Source organism: Mesoplodon bidens (assembly GCF_964165515.1).
Source record: "Mesoplodon bidens genome assembly, chromosome: 14".
Taxonomy (NCBI): Eukaryota; Metazoa; Chordata; class Mammalia; order Artiodactyla; family Ziphiidae; genus Mesoplodon; species Mesoplodon bidens.
Genome location: NC_138170.1, coordinates 77,057,070 through 77,075,679, shown reverse-complemented (window position 1 = coordinate 77,075,679; position 18,610 = coordinate 77,057,070). Strand labels below are relative to the sequence as shown.

The 18,610-nt window shown below is 45.3% G+C and overlaps 1 protein-coding gene and 1 long non-coding RNA gene across 6 annotated transcripts in view; one reads left to right on the top strand and one right to left on the bottom strand.

Annotated features, from left to right (window-relative positions):
* Positions 1 to 18,610, top strand: part of LOC308627717 — a 1,107,544-nt gene that overhangs the window by 886,437 nt on the left and 202,497 nt on the right. The gene's annotated exons all lie outside the window — the stretch shown is intronic.
* The window catches only part of CYRIA (CYFIP related Rac1 interactor A), a 108,256-nt gene that overhangs the window by 27,684 nt on the left and 61,962 nt on the right, over positions 1 to 18,610 (bottom strand). Inside the window, exons 1-2 of one of the 5 annotated variants that reach the window (XM_081254287.1) lie at positions 4,353 to 4,529; positions 2,597 to 2,851 (exon numbers count right to left, since the gene is read on the bottom strand). The exons of 1 other annotated variant lie outside the window; for it this stretch is intronic. In XM_081254287.1, coding sequence (XP_081110413.1) covers positions 2,597 to 2,649 — 53 coding nt within the window. In that variant the 5' untranslated portion in view covers positions 2,650 to 2,851; positions 4,353 to 4,529. Of the gene's footprint in view, positions 1 to 2,557; positions 2,852 to 4,352; positions 4,530 to 18,610 lie in introns of those variants that run through there. 3 more of the 5 variants (XM_081254286.1, XM_081254290.1, XM_081254288.1) reach the window with 3 other exon arrangements.

The following is an 18,610-nucleotide window of genomic DNA, read 5'->3' as shown; positions in this document are numbered from 1 at the left end:
GAATGTTTGGGCATGTACACACGTACAGACACACACACACACACAACAGGAGGCAAACACCATGCTTCTCTCTTCCAAAAGGATCGTCCCTATTCTTTCTGTCATTTTCTTCCTCCCTTGCCTTTATGCACATTTTCTTTTAAGGTATTTTTGAGCAAAGCCCTGTATGAGGCAGGTTCTGCCAGATTAAAACTCAGAACTGGTATAGCCCATCCCTGCCACTGGGCAACATTCACAAATCCTCCTGGGTCTCTAGGAAGTAATCTGTTTCCAATTTAATGAACAATTCCAACTCAGACCCGGAGGCACTTCTTGTAGGAAGATGATTCTACTGTTTAGTAGCAGCCCTGACTTTCATATAAAATGCCTTAATGGAAGTTAAATATTCTTAATTTCCCTAGCTTTGTGCTATTAACATGTCACAAGAGACCTGAATGGATTTAGCTTCCTCCTAAAAGTCTGACTTGTGTAGGATTTTACTGTCAGAGTGCCTGGGTGGGAAATACATTAAGCCTTTAAAATTAGTAACAGACTGAAATAAACACACGTGGAAATACATCCAGATACTAGCTGGCTGCAGAGTTCTATCTGTTCAAAACGTTACTTAAGCTGGTTGGCTGATGCAGTCCAATATTTTGAAGCATGATTCTAACAACAACCCAGGTCAACTAACTGGAAATATTCTATTTGTACTCTAGATGTTTCACATCCCAAACAGGAACTGTCTGGAACAATAATGGATAATTATGGGATATTATGTAGTATTAGGGGTCAAATCCAGTCCTATGGAACCTAGAAAACATGCATTTCAATACAAGCTCCTTGAATAAACACAGAAATAGTTCATCTCCTTCATGGAAAAAAAAAAAGATGCTTATCACTCCCCTCCAATGGGACAAGGATTCATGGAAGTATATTCTGGTTCAAGGTCTGCAAAGTGACTCAGCATCACACAGATGGGCACTGGGTATGGACCACGGTTGTTTTGTTTTGTTTTGTTTTGTTTTTTGCGGTACGCGGGCTCCTCACTGCTGTGGCCTCTCCCGTTGCGGAGCACAGGCTCCGGACGCGCAGGCTCAGCGGCCATGGCTCACGGGCCCAGCCGCTCTGTGGCACGTGGGATCTTCCCGGACCGGGGCACGAACCCGTGTCCCCTGCATCGGCAGGTGGACTCTCAACCACTGCGCCACCAGGGAGGCCCCATGGTTGCTTTTTATTAGATCTCGGGCTCCACTTGGGAAGACCCTCACCCAAAGAGCTTTTACTACACCCCCAGCTACATTCTTCATGACAGAGCCTCTCCAATCTTTTCAAACAGCTCCTAAGTGCATACAAAATACATTTCTATGAACCATGTTACTAATGAGATGGCTTAGTTAATCACTGTGAGGATTATTTTTTAATATTTGATCTTGTTCAATAAAAGAATTTAAGATAAGTTATTATACACTATTAGAAAATGCAAATGCTTACATAATGAAAGTGAGGGGAAGAGGAAAATAAAAGGAGAATAGTAAGATGAAGGTAGAGAGCAAGTAGTACATGAACTATAGGTCATCCAGGCAAGAAGATCTTCACATCTGTTGGAGATCAATTAGGATCTAAGCTTCTGAGTGCCAAAGCAAAGGGGAAAAAAGTCTCTTTCAAGATTTGGAGTTCAGAAAATAAAGACAAACGGGTTACACTGGAGAAGTACAGCTTTAAAAAAAAAGAAATGAAATAGTGATCTGGCTAAGAGAGAGTTGAGACAAAGAGAAATCTCCTCCAGCTAAGAGCAGACTGACACTTATACCTGAGGACGAGCAGAGTCTTAGAGTTCCCACGGGTACAGCAGTGTTTTCACAGCTAAAAGGCGGGGAGAGAAGCCTGGTTGGCAGTCCAGGACTGGATTTAGGGAGGCCGGGGACTCTGGTGTCCATGTTCTGTCTGGTAACTCCATGCCTACACTCCTAATATGACCTGCTGCTGGGTCAGTCCCAAGGAACTTGCCAGATCCTTGCCACTTTCCACTATGGATTGGGAGCTCATATCAGAGAGATAAGGCCATCCAGCAGGTGATGATTCTAGGCAGTTTCTACAGGTAAAGAAGCTGCTTATTAAGTTCAAGGGATAAGAAAGGTCTCCCCAATAATAAAGGAGGAGATGGAGAACCAATAGGAAGGAAGAGAGAAGTACAGCAAAAAACACAGATGTGAAAGGACTAAAATACTAGGAATAGAATTCATAAAGGAGGGTGCTAAGGATTCCGGGCCTAAGGGAGCTCAAGCAATAACTTATAAAGCATGTTGATTATTTAAAACTAGTATGCTGTCTATACTATAAAGTTTAGGCTTATTTTAACAAACACACAATGTCTCCCTTGACATCTTCAGAGATCATCTTAAAGTGAAACCTCCCTGGGACACGACATAGTTTGCAGTGGTGCCCGTGAGCGTTGCGAGATCTGAATTCACTCCCTCCAGGAGGGTCTGGTAGGGGCAGAGCAAGGGAAGATCACGAGATTTGGTCTCTCAGATGAAGACAGAGGGAAGGAGATGCCAGTTGGATAAGCACTTACGAGGTGATGGGCCTTGCAAACATTCTTTCTGGCTCTTACTGGGGATGTTTCCTGCTTCGGAGACTGGCATTGGAAGGTGGTCCTCTTTCCATCTGTGGCCACTCGGGATGGCCTTTTGCTCTTAGAGACACCTGTCTTCCTCCATGACCGGGTTCTCCAGGACTGTCTCTTCTCTACCAAAGTGAAGGTGTGTGGGCATCTGGCATGACGGCTTTGGCTATTTGCTGGGGTTGTTCTCCCAGAGCATTGCAGGTTGGGACTTACTGATAAAGATTAAGACACAGTCTTGAGGATCTGTAGCACAGAGTAGGCTAAAATAAAAATGTGGCCTACTGATATTATCAGAAGATGAATAGTGTAAGTGGTAAATGACGAGCTCCTAGAGAAGAGTTTGAAAGAGCCGCACAAATATGAAGCACCGTCTCGCCCCCCCCCCATTACGCTAGAGCAAGTCATTGTAGCTCTGAGTCTCGGTTCTTCACCTACAACAACAATAGTATAATCTCTTCTACATGAGATTCTTGCAAAGACTATTGAAATGAGTGTAAAACTGCTGTGTAAAATACTATAAAATACTGCACAAATATTAGCTATAATTATTCAGCATTACAACTTGTTTCATGGTTTAAGTTATTCATGGAATCAAAGAAGTATTACATCCCCAGAATCATATAAGTTGCATATTTCTTGATATTTCAGGTTTGGTCTCCCAAAATCCATGACTCTTTATGTAAACTGCTTTAATGTCAAGCTATAATCAGGTAAATATTTAAAGGTATTAATAGCTAGCACCGCGAGAGATTTTCCTACATGCCAAAGACTGTATTTTAGATACCTTTTCTTACTTTCTGTTCAAAATATATCTAAGAGGAAGATATGTTGTTTAGGGATTAGAAAACTTAAATGTATTAAAATTAAATACAGAAGCTAATTTTAAAAATATAAATCTTTATGAAAGAAAACTAAATTTTCAAGAGAACGATATTTATATAAGTGTGTGACAGTTAGAGGCTGGGGTCTTCAGATAACTCTATGTAAGTTAATTCCCATTCCCAACACGAAAATCCCAAGCAGAAACAAATGCTTTTGAAAATAGCAGTAAGGAGATCACCCTTTTAATAAATACTCAAAAAATCATCAAAAACTTCAATTTTTAACCAAATGGTTGTGTCTGTGTTTACCCCTTTTCATAAATATAGCATCAAGTCCAAGGAAAACACAAATATCTAATGAAGAAAACCATGCCAAAGGGACTCATGAAATATCTCTACTGAAAAGGAATGAAATGCCAAAGGGCAAAGGGGCAACACAGACTTTCCGACAGTCAAAAGAGGGGGTCGGTCAGGATCACTGCCCACTCAGGTCCCAGGAGACCTGGTTTATCTTCCTCAGCACTGACTCTCTTGGTGACAGTGATCTATCTAAATAAAAGGAAAAATCAAACTCCTATCCTCCCTAAAGGGAATCTGGTAACAGTTTGATGGGAAGTTTCTTCTTTTCCCTTTGGTTTTCTAATAAAAACACCACCTTGAATAATTGCCCTGAGGGAAGTAGTCAATCACTGGTTGAATACCCTGAATACCTGCGGCCTGTGGGAGTGGGGTTTTCAATGACAGAAGCCATGGCTGCAGTGCTCAAGTGATACACATGCTATTTAGGGAGACAGCACAAGTTCAGATTAAGAATGTAATCGACCTGGAAGCACATAACAAGCTTCTGATAAATGGTAAGGGCTCAGAAATGTTAACTGAATGTGAAAGTAGTAGTATGTACCTGATACACAGTAAGTACCAACCAGAGTGATGATGATGATGATGATGAAGAAGATGATGATGATATATGAGAGGGACAAGAACATGCACATTTTATTGAGGGTCCACTGTGTGCCTGGCACTGTGCTTGGAGCTTTCACACACTTAAGTTCACTCAAACCTTACAGCAATCCTTCAGGTAGCTATAATTCTCTTCATGTATTGGAAGAAGAAGAAATTTAGTTGGTTAAGCATCTTTCTGAAGACTACAGGAAAATAAAAGATAGAGCTTGAGCATCTAGGAACTCAAAGTCCATGCTCCTTTCCCCACAGAAGGAGACCTGGGATTCCAGATCCCTAGGAGGCCCCTGTTTGGTGACTCTGTGAGTCCGTGGTCTGTGGAAAGTGTGTGCTCGATAATGTATTATTGTATGTATATGCTCCTTTCTCTGGGGAGAGAGTCTATAGTTTCTGTTAGATTCCAAAGTGGCCTGCTCTACACTAGTAGTCCCCCAAGGCATGTACAGTGAAAGACATATTTCTCTAGGAATTTAGAGAAGACAGAAAACCATGTGGGGTGGAATCTTCCAGAAAAATTAGCATCATAGAAGAAGTGAACTCCACCCAGGCATGAAGGACCCTGGGAATCTGTATTGGCAGAGAGGATGCCTCCAGCTGGGGAATCAGGAGTGAGAAGGGAACAAAAGACACTAGTTGGGTGACTGGTGAAGCCTTCCCAATACAGAAGGCTTACTCCTCAAGGTTCATGTACAGCAATACAAGTTTGAAATGGATCCTTTCACATTTGTTTTCCAAATTGTCTAGAAGGAGGGCGTTTCTCTAGTCACTGTAGGAGTGTTAATAGTGCCTTTAAAGACTGCCACATGTCCCTGCCAAGGGAGGCTCTCATCTCCCAGGGGTGACGATTTGGGATGTATGCATGGTATTTTCTATGACTACTTTCTTGGCTCTGAGCTCAAAACCACTTCCATGGGAGCTGGCTCTAAGGCTGCTCAGTAGAAAGTGATGACCCTCCTAAAGAAATCGTCCTCTGCTAACATTTCAGTTCCAAAAAAGAGAAGGGGATAAAAGCGCACGTGCGCGCGCGCACACACACACACACAGAGACACAGACACGCACATGCACATTTTTTTTTTTTTTTCCTATTTATAACTCGGTTCTTGTTTGGAAGAAAAAAAATAATAAGATTAGTTGTAGTCCCAGAGTGTAAAACCAAATAAAATCAACTAGAAGTGACTTTGAAAAGATGTGGCCATAGTTGGTGAGGAAATTTATTTGTTTACTCTAAGTAAGACATAACAAAGGACTCAGGGCGTGGGCATTGTGAATTCTGACCTTTGCCTGTGTACAACAAGATTTCCATGCCCAATTTTCATGATTAGAGAACAAGCACTTAGAAAATTTCTTTTGTAGCTATAACTATCGGAAAGGAGACTTTCTAAGCCAATACCACCTTTTATCAATACAGAACAGAAAGTGAGAAAAAATAGAACAGCAGCCCTATATGGTTCTATTTGCTAATATTTTTCTTAAGGTCTAAGATGATAAATACTCAATGCCTTTACCAGAAGGGATGGGTTTTCTTAGCACTCTGAATGAGACAATACCTTTCAGAATCTAAAATGTTTAACATCCCTGGTACAAAGACTTTAGAAATCAAACACTTAGATTTTTTATCTATAACTCCGTATTTTGGGGATTAAGAAGTCCTGGTTGAGCCTAATATTCTTCTGCAACATAGTTAGCATATAAGCCCCAGACCAATCATGAATACAACAATGATGTATATTTATATAACATCACATCTTTGTCAAAGATGTGTCTGGCCTCATTTATCCTCAACATGAGCATGTGTCAAAGGTAGGGAAGGTGATATTGGACCCATTTTAAAGATCAGAACATGTGGGTCAGGTATAGTAAGTGTCCTTCCCAGGGTCTTCCAGATGGAAGTCCCAAATGTCCTCAGAATACATTCTATATTAGAACTGGGGTGATATTTTTAAAGCTCTTATTTACAAAAAAGCACTTGCCCACGGACCCAAAATACATTACGGCCAAAGAAGGAGCCAGAAGGAAGGTGTCCTGGCTGTCAATCTCTTGCTCTGTCCATTAATACAAAAAGAAAATGGGACAAATTCATTTTTTCTCAGACATTAAAACATAAGGTTGGGCCTTCCCTGGTGGCACAGTGGTTGAGATTCTGCCTGCCAATGCAGGGGACATGGGTTTGAGCCCTGGTCCGGGAAGATCCCACATGCCGCCGAGCAACTAAGCCCGTGTGCCACAACTACTGAGCCTGCACTCTGGAGCCCGTGAGCCACAGCTACCGAGCCCGCGTGCCACGCTACTGAAGCCCGTCCCGCATGCCTAGATCCCATGCTCTGCAACAAGAGAAGTCACCGCAATGAGAAGCCTGCGCACCACAACGAAGAGTAGCCCCCACTTGCCGCAGCTAGAGAAAGCCTGTGCACAGCAATGAAGACCCAACGCAGCCAAAAATAAATAAATAAAATACATAAATAAAAAAAAAACATAAGGTGCATATGGTAGTTCTATTTTTAGTTTTTTAAGGACCCTCCATACTGTTCTCCATAGTGGTTGTATCAATTTACATTCCCACCAGCAGTGCAAGAGGGTTCCCTTTTCTCCACACACCCTCCAGCATTTGTTGTTTGTAGATTTTCTGATGATGCCCATTCTAACTGGTGTGAGGTGATACCTCATTGTAGTTTTGATTTGCATTTCTCTAATAATTAGTGATGTTGGGCATCTTTTCATGTACCTCTTGGCCACCTGTATGTCTTCCTTGGTGAAATGTCTATTTCGGTCTTCCACCAATTTTTTAACTGGATTGTTTGTTTTTTTGATATTGAGCTCCATAAGCTGTTTATATATTTTGGAGATTAATCCTTTATCTGTTGTTTCATTTGCAAATATTTTCTCCCATTCTGAGGGTTGTTTTTTTGTCTTGTTTATGGCTTCCTTTGCTGTGCAAAAGCTTTTAAGTTCAATTAAGTCCCATTTATTTTTGTTTTTATTTCTGTTACTCTAGGAAGTGGGTCAAAAAAGATATTGCTGTGGTTTATGTCAAAGAGTGTTTTTCCTATGTTTTCCTCTAAAAGTTTTACAGTGTCTGGTCCTACATTTAAGTCTTTAATCCATTTGGAGTTTATTTTTGTGTATGGTGTTAGGTAGTGCTCTAATTTCATTCCTTTACATGTAGCTGTCCAGTTTTCCTAGCAATCCTCCTACTAAGAATACACCCTGAGAAAACCATAGTTCAGAAAGAGACATGCACCACAATGTTCATTGCAGCACTATTTACAATAGCCAGGACATGGAAGCAACCTAAGTGTCCATCGACAGATGAATGTATAAAGAAGATGTGGCACCTATATACAATGGAATATGACTCAGTCATAAAAAGAAACGAAATTGAGATATTTGTAGTGAGGTGGATGGACCTAGAGTCTGTCATACAGAGTGAAGTAGGTCAGCAAGAGAAAAACAAATACCGTATGCTAACGCATATATATGGAATCTAAAAAAAAATGGTACTGGTGAACCTAGTGGCAGGGCAGGAATAAAGAGGTAGACGTAGAGAATGGACTTGAGGACACGGGGTGGGAGGGGGAAGCTGGGGGGAAGTGAGAGCGGCATCGACATGTACACACGACGGAATGTAAGACAGTCGGCTGGTGGGAAGCAGCCGCATAGCACAGGGAGATCGGCTGGGAGCTTTGCGATGACCTAGAGGGATGGGATAGGGAGGGTGGGAGGGAGGCTCAAGAGGGAGGGGATCTAGGGACATGTGTATGCATATGGCTGATTTGCTTTGTTGTGCAACAGAAACTAACATGGTATTGTGAAGCAATTATACTCCAATAAAGATTTATTAAATAAAAATACCATAAGGTGCGATGTATCACTGCCAGTGGAGGGTTTCTGCCCCATGGTAGTAGGGTCTTCCTAGAACATGTTAAACAGCTTGTTAAACAGGACATCCCCACTGGGATGTGTGCACTTCTCTCCTTCCCTACCCTGAGTATCCTAATTCAGACCCTCAGCAGAGCTCGCCGGCATCCTGCAAAGAGCCCCCAAACAGATCCTCCTGACTCCAGTTTCGTCTCCTGCCCATTCGTTTCCAGCTTTCTAAACACAAATCTGACAATGTTACTTCCTTGCTTAACATGCTTCCATGGCTCTCCAGGGCCCGCAGGATGTAACGTATACCAATGTGTGCAATGGATCCAGAAAACCTGGCCTCCAGCCCCTGCCCGTCTCCTCTCTCCCCTCTCTTCCTCCGCACCCCTGGGCCCTACACTCATCACACCCTGCACTTCCCTAAAGCAGCCTGCTCTCTGTTGCCTCAGGGCCCTTGCACATGTTGCTCCTTCTGTTTACAATTATAATGACAGCTAACATTTTGTAATGATCTGCAGGCCATAAGGATGAGAGTTTTTTATGTATTATCATATTTTAATTTTCACAGCCACCTTATGAGGTAGGAACTCTTATTATCCCAACTTTAGAGATAAAGAAATTATCTTAGAGATTTTAAAAGTTTCTCAAGCCCACAAGGGGCAGAGCTGGGTCTGGAAGTCAATTCCATCTGACCTCTAAGCACTGGCTCTCGGCCATTGCCTCTCCAGAATCCCCTTTCAGGTATGAGTTTGGAAATCGGGACCTTCAGAAGAACCCCCGTAAATCTTCCCTCCTCTTCAACTCTACCTCGAATAAAACAAAACCCACTCCCTTGGGTAAGCTCGGCTTCTCTTTGCTCACCTAACTTGCTGTGTTTACTGTGTCACAGTGCCTACAGTGTGGACCATAATTACACACTTTCCCGCCATCTCTGAATGTAAGGTCTTCTTGCGCAGGGCTGTTTTTACACCTCCTTGTATGCCCAGCACTTAGCACAGGGCCTGGTTCCCAGTTAGCACTGGCAAAGAAATCCTTAAGATTGTTTTGTCCAGTGGTACCAAAGCATCAACCAGTCCAAGGCAAAATGAGAAATTAAGGCTATGGCATGAGCCTTGCATTTCTGCTAAAGTTATGCAAACATCTCTATGCTACAGTGTCTTTTATTTATTTTACAAAATGATAGTGATCGCTGCATCCTAAGTCCCCAAAGTTTATTTTGAAATTTTATCGTTTTATGAAATTCCAAAGTCTAGGAGTCACTAACCTGGTCAGGTACTCGGCCCAGCTTGGGAGCAGAACTGCTGGTCTCTGCTCTGAAGCTGGTGCCTCCAGCTGCATGCTGTGACCTGTCTCACTTAGTTTTATGATAAGTCTGATCTCCTGACTACAATGGAGCCCTGAGATTTCCCCAACAGAGTGGAGGAAAGCAGTCCAGTTCTGGCTTTAGGAGTGTTTCTGGCGACTGGATGTGATCCTAGGAGGGCTATTAAGACAATCTGACCTTCAACCTGGTCAACAAGGTTCAGATTTGGAGAAATCCTGATGGCAGCCAGGTTGGCAGCTGCTGTCAGCGACGAAAGAGGCTTGCAGGCTCCCCACACCGTCCCCCCAAAGCAAGTGGCCTCTCTGGCTTGCCTCCCCTGAACCATCCAGGGAGCTGTCCGAGCAGGGAGAGTACAACCCTGATACGTCTGGTATTCACACTACCCAGAGACACTTTCTCCTAGTAATCGTACAACCCATGATACCTCATTTATACTCCTTGATTGTTTTGAATGATAAGCAAAACCGGTTGACCATCAGCCTGTAATATATCAGATACAAAATAGGCGGCTTAAAAAAATACTTCTCGGGCTTCCCTGGTGGCGCAGTGGTTGAGGGTCCGCCTGCTGATGCAGGGGACACGGGTTCGTGCCCCGGTCCGGGAGGATCCCGCATGCCGTGGAGCGGCTGGGCCCGTGAGCCATGGCCGCTGAGCCTGCGCGTCCGGAGCCTGTGCTCCGCAACGGGAGAGGCCACAACAGTGAGAGGCCCGTGTACCGCAAAAAAACAAAAAACAAAAAACAAAAAACAAACTTCTCAGCAAAAGGAAGGGTACATTCCTTAAATGACAGAAGCACCTGCTTTTCTTTGCAGGGGGCGGGGAATGCATTGATGGAATGAAGTAGCTCAGACTATAAATTCTGGGCGCAAAACCAGGTGAGCGATTTTAGATAGTTGGGCTGGGCTGGAATTCCCTGCCCAGCTGCCGTTTCTGCAATGAAGTCATAAGGTTCTCTGTTCCGTTGCCCAAAGTCGTGCCAAGAATCCAACAGATGATTTCATTCCAAGACGAAGGAGGGAAACTAGAGTGAGTCTATTAAGCACTTTCATCTGACAATAAAAATGAGTTAATGGCTAAAATGTGTTTTCAAAACGTCTTAACACAACAAGTAATGGCACTCAAATGGGAAAATGCCTTGAATATCCTCATCCATCATTAATACCACGGTGTCCCTCAAAAGGGCTGGGTGTTCCCGGTGGAATGCAAGCTGCTAGAGTCGAGTTGTAAGGCAATCCATGGGAATTCTCAAAAAAATACCGAGAGACCATTACAGAGTTGAACGATTAAGTGCAGGTTTAAAATAGTCCTTTCAATATCTGAGTTCAGTTTTCTAAAATAGACTATTACCTCATCACAGCTAATTTCCCCATAAACATCAATATTACAGCAGCAAAAAGTCTCCAAGAAATGAGAGTGAAATTAGATTCTTTTTTAGGGAATGAAAGTCAATGTGCCCCCGCCCCCCAATTTCCAATACCAGTGAATATGGAAACAATCAAACTGGGACTTTGTTCTGGACCAGCCCACCGCTGGGAAATCATTAGTGAATTTGTTCCCTTCCACTTGTGAAATCAAGAACACGGTGAGAAGGAAACTGCTTGATGAGCTTCCCCCTTCCCTAAAAGGAGGGCTGACAGTCACAGCCCACCCAGGCCACTTCTGCCCCATTTCAAAGGGAGAGTGACCCCTGCAGGGCAGCAGTCTTGGAAATGCCTTCTGCTTACTGAGTAGTGTTGGGAAAGCTGTTTATTCCACCTCTCTCCGATGGCCTCGCTTCAGTCTAGAACCCGAAAGGGAACACGGAGGAGTCGCCCGAAGTTTGGGCTGCTCTGACCATCAGTGATTTAGATTAAACAGACTCTCATTTCTCTGGATTACAGATCTCCTTTTTCCAGAATTTGATTCTCGGGTATTTCAACCGACAGAAGCCAGGGTCCTCTAGCCCTGAGCGAGGGGATGCAGGGAATCTTGCCCTGCGTGCTGTTGGCCAAGCCCTCCCCTGCCGAGATGCTGGAGGGCCTCCTTGCTGCCCTCTCATCTCTATGAATGGTCCTTCTTTTTTTTTTTTTTTTGCGGTACCCAGGCCTCTCACCGTTGTGGCCTCTCCCGTTGCGGAGCACAGGCTCCGGACGCGCAGGCTCAGCGGCCATGGCTCACGGGCCCAGCCGCTCCGCGGCATGTGGGATCCTCCCGGACCGGGGCACGAACCCGTGTCCCCTGCATCGGCAGGCGGACTCTCAACCACTGCGCCACCAGGGAAGCCCTGAATGGATGGTCCTTCTTAAGTCTCCGCTTCCTCCATCTAACCTTCAAGTGCCCGTCTCCAATGTTCGGTCTTCACACCTTGTCTCCCTGTCCCACTCTAGCCCCAAACTGGACCTCCCTCCTCAACTCCTGGCCGGTACCTCTAAGTGAATTTCCTGCAAGCACAGCAATTTTGGGAAGATCTTAATAACCTTAAATTCTGCCCTTCCCAAGTGTCCTCCTCCTTCTTTGTTCACAGAAAGGCATCATCGTCCATTAAATTATGAGCCAGAAACCCGAGTGTCCCCCGAGATTTCTGCACCTGCTGCCCCCCTTAGACCTGGTGTCTCACCAAACTCTCTCCAGGTACCTTCCACGTCTCCCCTGGCCGTGACTTCTCTCTAAGCCCTTCTCCTGGCCGCAGTCTCTCCCCATCATCTCCAGCCATTATCTTGGGCTCTCTCTCGCCTCCCCCAATCCAACACCAGATACCCCAAGCACCTCGGATCACACAGCAGACTCTGAGCGCACGTTACGGGAAATGTCCTGTGTAAAGTGAACGCTGGTGAATTAAGTCTAGTCTATATGTTATCTCACAATATAACCTAAAACAAAAAAAAAAAGAGAGGAAAGAAAAGAAAAAGGCTTTCCCCCAGTCCCTGCCTGGCTCTCGGTCCCTGGCAGCTGCTCCACACATTTCTGCCTGAGGTCTCTCTGCCTCCAGAGTTCACTGTCAAGTGGTGAAATATGACCTCGCAGGTCAAGGCACCGGGAGGCATGGTGCCCACGGATGGAGTACTTCTGGGAAGCGAAAGCCCCCTGAAGAACCCCATCCGCCCCAGTGTCAGGGACTGACTTGGTTTGTAAGTCTAGGTTTTCAGACACTGAGTTTTCTTAAACGGAGGTCCACCTGTGCACCAAAGGAGGCTTTGGAATTGATGGAGGTGTCAAAGCATTAGGTATATTAATTCCCAGTTCAAATTTATTTGGGGGGGGGTGTCAAAATTATAGAAGTACCAAAAAGACCACCAAAAGCCATTTCACATACTGAAAACCTAAAGAATTTGAAGCCAAGGGAGGTTGGCGTGGCCCATTACATCTCAAGTGTCAAGGTCGGCCAAAGGGCAGAAAACATCCCTTGAAATCTCAGAGGCAGGAGGGGCTTTGCTTTGGTCTCCATTTCTGAAAGGAGCAAATGCCTCGATTTCAAAGTACGCTTAATCGCAAACCAAAGTAACAGCTTTAAAATAAAACCCCTAGCTTGAACCCCAAGCAAGCACTGAAGACCGTCACTGTAAGCTGGGACAGGGAAGGCGGGGGAGGGGGGGGAGGGGGGAGTGTGCTGAGTGCCCTGGAGGCCGGCTCTCCTGCAGGGAGCTGCTTTCTGAGGCAACTCCCTGGCCCAGCGCGATGTGGAGCTGCTGGGTGGAAGGAAAAAGGCATGTTTCAGTGTAAACGCTTCCCAAGCTGGCCATCAAATTAAGATGGGTGCAGTTTTTCACATGGTATTCAGATCCTAAAACCTGACCCAAAGCTCTCTTTCAAGTTTCAGCTCCTCTGAACACTCTGTACTTTGGTCACACCAGAGTATGGACAGTGCCAACAGCTCTGGCCTGGTTCTTGCTTCTGTTTTTGTGTTCATTCTGCTCCCTTTGCCTGGAATGCCCTCCCCCTCTCCTCTGCCTCTGGATGGCCTATCTTTCAAGGCCCAAATCAGATTGCACTTCCTCCCAGAAACCTCCTCCCTGACCCCCAGGCTGAATGAATAACCTCTCTTCCTTGCTGTGGATTCTTTAAAGGCCCATTTCAACTACCCCCCCCACCCCTCCCCAGCCAAGCTCCAAGCACAGGTCCAGCACGCAGCCTCTTCACTGATGGCCACTGAAATGGAATGGAAGATTCGGTAAGCAGTCACCGCACAGCAGTGACAGTAAGATTGTCAACGGCAAACAAGCCGAACAGAGGAAGGGTCATTGGGAAGAGAAACAGGTTGGAGAAAATAAACATTTCCCAAAATAGAGATATTCTGTTGTTTTATGATCATAGATGACCTTGAGAATCTGATGAATATCAGCCTTCTTAGAAAAATGCACCCACACACAGACCCACATGTTTTTGCATATAATTCCAGGAGGTACAATACACACACTGACACCCAAGAATGGAAATCCCTCATTTATTTTAAAATCGCTAATTGAGTGTATGGACAGCCAGGCAGGATGAGGGAGGCATTTCCAGGTGTGTGGACCGTGGACGACGCTGAAGGAGAAAAGTTCTTTAGTGGCAACAGCACAGGCTGCGGAGACCTTGGGTAAGTCTTCTACTTTTCTGAATTTGGGTTTTCCTTGTCTGTGAAACGCGAATCGTAATACTTCCTTAGCAGTGCCGTTGGTGAGTAAATAAAATAATGCAGGGAAAGCACCTAGTATAATGTCTGGCATGCAGTCAGCCTCCAGCAACAAATGCTAGTTTTCTGCACCTCCTGTCTCGCATATAAAAAACTGCAACCACAATGCAAACAAGTCATTTCCCTTTTAGCAATCAATTCTGCACGGCCGCTTTGGAGCGAGGGAAGAGAGCGACTGAGACCACCGCCTCGGGCGAAGAGGTGAAGCCGGTGCCGAGCGGCTACTGCGGGCGCGTTCGCGTGGCTATTAATCATACAAGAGCCCATTTATGACAAACACAGGTCACTCCCTTTGCATGACAAGCCCTATGGGTCCACAGAGGCCCATTATCCAAAAAAAACAGAGCATTGTGGGCGACGCGGGCGAAGCCGAGTGCACACACACAAGCGGACATTGTGAGGCTGTTTGCACAACCCCGCGGTGCTCCTCGCGGATTTCCTGCCAGGGAGACATTTCCATCTCGCGGAGGCGGCTGCAGACATTTGCTCATTCAACATGGCTTCGGGCCGCGGGCTGGGAGAGCCAGGGGCGCGGCGCCCTCTGCCGGCCGTCTCCAGACCGCAGGCGGGGATGGGCGGAGGATAACGCCAGCTGCTCTCAGCATCCCAGCCTCCTCCTTCCCCTTCTGAAGGAAAGCGGTGCAACAGGCTTGAGCTCTGGGGTCTGGAAAGCCTGTAACATGTGTTGGCTGCAGGTCCTTGGACGAGCCATGTCACCCCTCAGGTCTTACTTTCCTAGGTGGAGCCCCCAGCACTTATTTGTTTGCGGCGAGCCCTGAAGGAGATGACAGCTAAGCCGCCCGAAGCCTGCCCCTCCGCCTGCGTGGAATAAATCCCTGTATTCCCCTTCTCCACCTGTCTCCAGTAGGCTGGGGATTGTCATCTGCCCTCTGAAACTAGGAGAGGAAATCAACCGGCACCTATGGGTAATGTCTTGGCTTAAACAGTAGCCAGTGTTCAGAGCGGATGTATGACTTTAGCTTCCTGTGTCATCTCTTTTTTGCAAATTGTTCTCTCTTGCTTTACAGTGTGTGTTCTGTGTTGGCAAGGGCAGCCCCGACATGCAGTCTTTCACCCAGCATCTGAAACGCCCGACCTGCAGGACAGGCTCAGTTGAAGGTGGAGGGTGAGCTCGCAGAAATCCTCAGCTGAGTTGTCTTTCTCAGAGATAAAAGAAGACCACCCTACTGAACTTCTTAAGCTGAGCTGTGATGTTTAGTATAGCAACAAGAACATGAACTTGGGTTTGGATCACAGCTTAGCTATTTATTAGCTGGGTGGTCTCAATCAACGTATTTAACAACATTTACTTAACCTCCCAGAGTCTGAGTTTCAATACGAGTAAAACAGAGATGAATTCAACCTCTTCAAGGCTGGTTTGTAGAGACAGTGACACAACATATGTAAGTAGCCAGATGCACAAATGGTAGTTGCCGTAATCACGATTACTATCGTTATTTTTCTTGTTCCACTCACTGGTCTTAGTTCTGTCCTCCTGGCCATGAAGAAGCGTCCCCTTTCTTTTTTTTGAAAATTAACTTTTTATTTCTAACATGGCCAAGAAGATACATGGACACTCAAAACCATCAACAAGAGATGCGCACAGAAATATACAGACATGACTTGAGTGCAGGCAGTATATATTTTTTAACATCTTTATTGGAGTATAATTGCTTTACAATGGTGTGTTAGTTTCTGCTGTGTAACAAAGTGAACCAGCTATATGTATACAAATATCCCCCTATCCCCTCCCTCTCACGTCTCCCTCCCACCCTCCCTATCCCACCCCTCTAGGTGGACACAAAGCACCGAGCTGATCTCCCTGTGCTATGCGCCTGCTTCCCGCTAGCTATCTATTTTACCTTTGGTAGTGTATATATGTCCATGCCACTCTCTCACTTTGTCTCAGCTTACCCTTCCCCCTCCCCGAGTCCCCTTTCTGACACAACTATTAATATCTATTAAATACCATCTTAGAGGATGTATGCTGATGACTTCCAAATTTATAACTGTCACCTTGACCCCCTCGCTTGAACTCCAGACTCATTTATCCCATTGACTGCTTGACTTCTAATAGACACCTCAAACTTCACATATCCAAAATTAAAGTTTTGGCTTTTTTCCCTAGAAATCTGCCCCTCTTCAGTCTTTCTTCTTTCTGTAAATGGCAATTCCATGTTTCCAGACACTCAGACTAAAAACGGCAGTGTCATCCTCGGCTTTCCTTTCTCTCACACCCCATATCTAAGCTAACAAACCCTTCAGCTCTCCTTTTAGGACGCAGCTTGAATTTGATCGTTTCTCGGACATGGAGGCCTAGACAACCCACAGGGCATCCCATCTCTTGCCAAGACTATCATACTCACTTCCTAAACAGATTCCCCAGTTCCCAATCACTCAGTCAATTACCTATCTGGCAGCTCTAATGATGTTTCAAAAGTTTCAGCATGTCACTCCTCTGGTTAAACCCCTTCAATGGTTTCCTGTGTCACTTAGAGTAAAATAAAAGATTCTTATCACAGTCAACAAGGCCCGAGGTGATGTTACCCCAAGGTAGTTCATCTCGTACAACTCCCCTCCATCGCTGGGCTACTCTGGCTTCTGGCCTCTCCCCTTTCTTCATTCTTGAACTTATCACGTGTGTTTCTGCCACAGTATCGTTGCTAGTCCTTAGGCCTAGAATGCTTTCCCCCAATATATCTGCATGGTTTTTCTTTAGGCCTCTGTCCAGGGTTTACTTTCCAGCGGAGCCCAACCTAACCACCCTCTCCAACATCATACTTCACCCTACTCCCCACTCACTGTCTTTATTTTTCTTTTTGATCTCTATCGCCATGAACATATATACCCCCAGATCCCAGACTAGGGCCTGACACACAGTAGGAGCTCCATACCTACAGAGGGAATGAATGAAGTCATCTGTTCATAAACATGACTCCCATGATCCCCTGGAGCTTCTCTTCCATCCAAACGTAAGATTCTTCCTCCAGGCCCGTGGGAGGAGAGGCTCTCAGGCCATCTGTTATTTGGGTCAGACACTCTTATTTGGGTAAGAAAAGGGGAGAAGTAGTCCTTTCACGGGATGGGGAAGTGCCTGGTCAGTGAGCCTGGTCCTAATGAGGAACAGCAGGAACCTCTAAAATAGAAAGTGTGTTTCGGGGGGAAAGTAGAGGGAGAGACGGTCAGGAGAATCTACTGAAGACTGATTATATAGGAACTTTGAATCCACAAAGCAGAAGCAAGGAAACTCCAGGGCAGAAATACAGTTCGGTGCCTTGGGCGGGTCAGACAGTTGTTGTGTAACCCCAGGGCCTCAAGGTCATGGAAGCTACCGCGACTGTAAGGTCTCTGTAATGCCACCAAATGCACGGGAGTCACTGGCTCTTGTCCTAACCTGTTTTCAGCCACTTGTTTGCTACAAGACCTTGGGGAAGGTCACTCCCCCCCCGCCCCCCCCCATCTGAGTCTCATCCTTATCGCATCTGTAACCCACCAGGACTGGCTAGACGACCTGGGAAACTCCCCGTCGTTCCAACATCCTGAGGTCTTAATGCAATGAGAATGTCCAACAATTTCCAGAAATGTATTCAGGCAACCGAAAGCCACACCAGGAGCTAAGGCAATTAGAAATGGGATGAGACTTCCACTTAAGAACCAGAACTGCGCCTTGACAGCACTTCCACAGAGCATCCCTGGCTTGTTCCTTGAAGCCCTTTGGATTTCCAGCTATTTGGGAAGGATGGTGGTGATAGATTCCCAGCACCATGCTATCTCAAAATTGGCCACTGCTGCACTCAGGGAGTACTCCAGAGTTTACCTCTGTGAAAAAGCAGTAATTCAGAAATCAGGTAGAACACTTAAACTACTAAAGAGAAATTGTTCTCAAGCCCTTTTGGACTTCCGAAGCATCAAACATCATGAAATACGCAGACAGGCTAACTACAACTAATTTTCATGTATTTGATAAAGCGAGTCCCAAAGTCCCTGTATTAGTCAATGCTTGGGCAGCCAGCTTTCATCTATCACGTGTATTCAAAGGTCTAATATGACGTTCTCTAATTCAGACTCTTCCTTTGGAATTCCAGAAGCAATTGAAAAGCCGCCGCAGTCCCAGCCCTCAGAGCCCAAATCAGATCTCACTGCAGTTACGATAATAATAAAACTGTAACATTAAGGCACTAGGTTGGGGATAATTTGCAAACACCAAAGCTATGTCCACTGGCTTTCAAAACAATTCCAAGAGATGGTGAAATGATGATGTTAATTCCCAAGGCTTTGGAAGTCTACTTACTTTGCCCAGGAAATGGCAGCATTCAGTTGAAATAAGTAATAAATTCTTTCAACATTTCTAGAAATTACCAGTAACACTGAAGATTCTGTT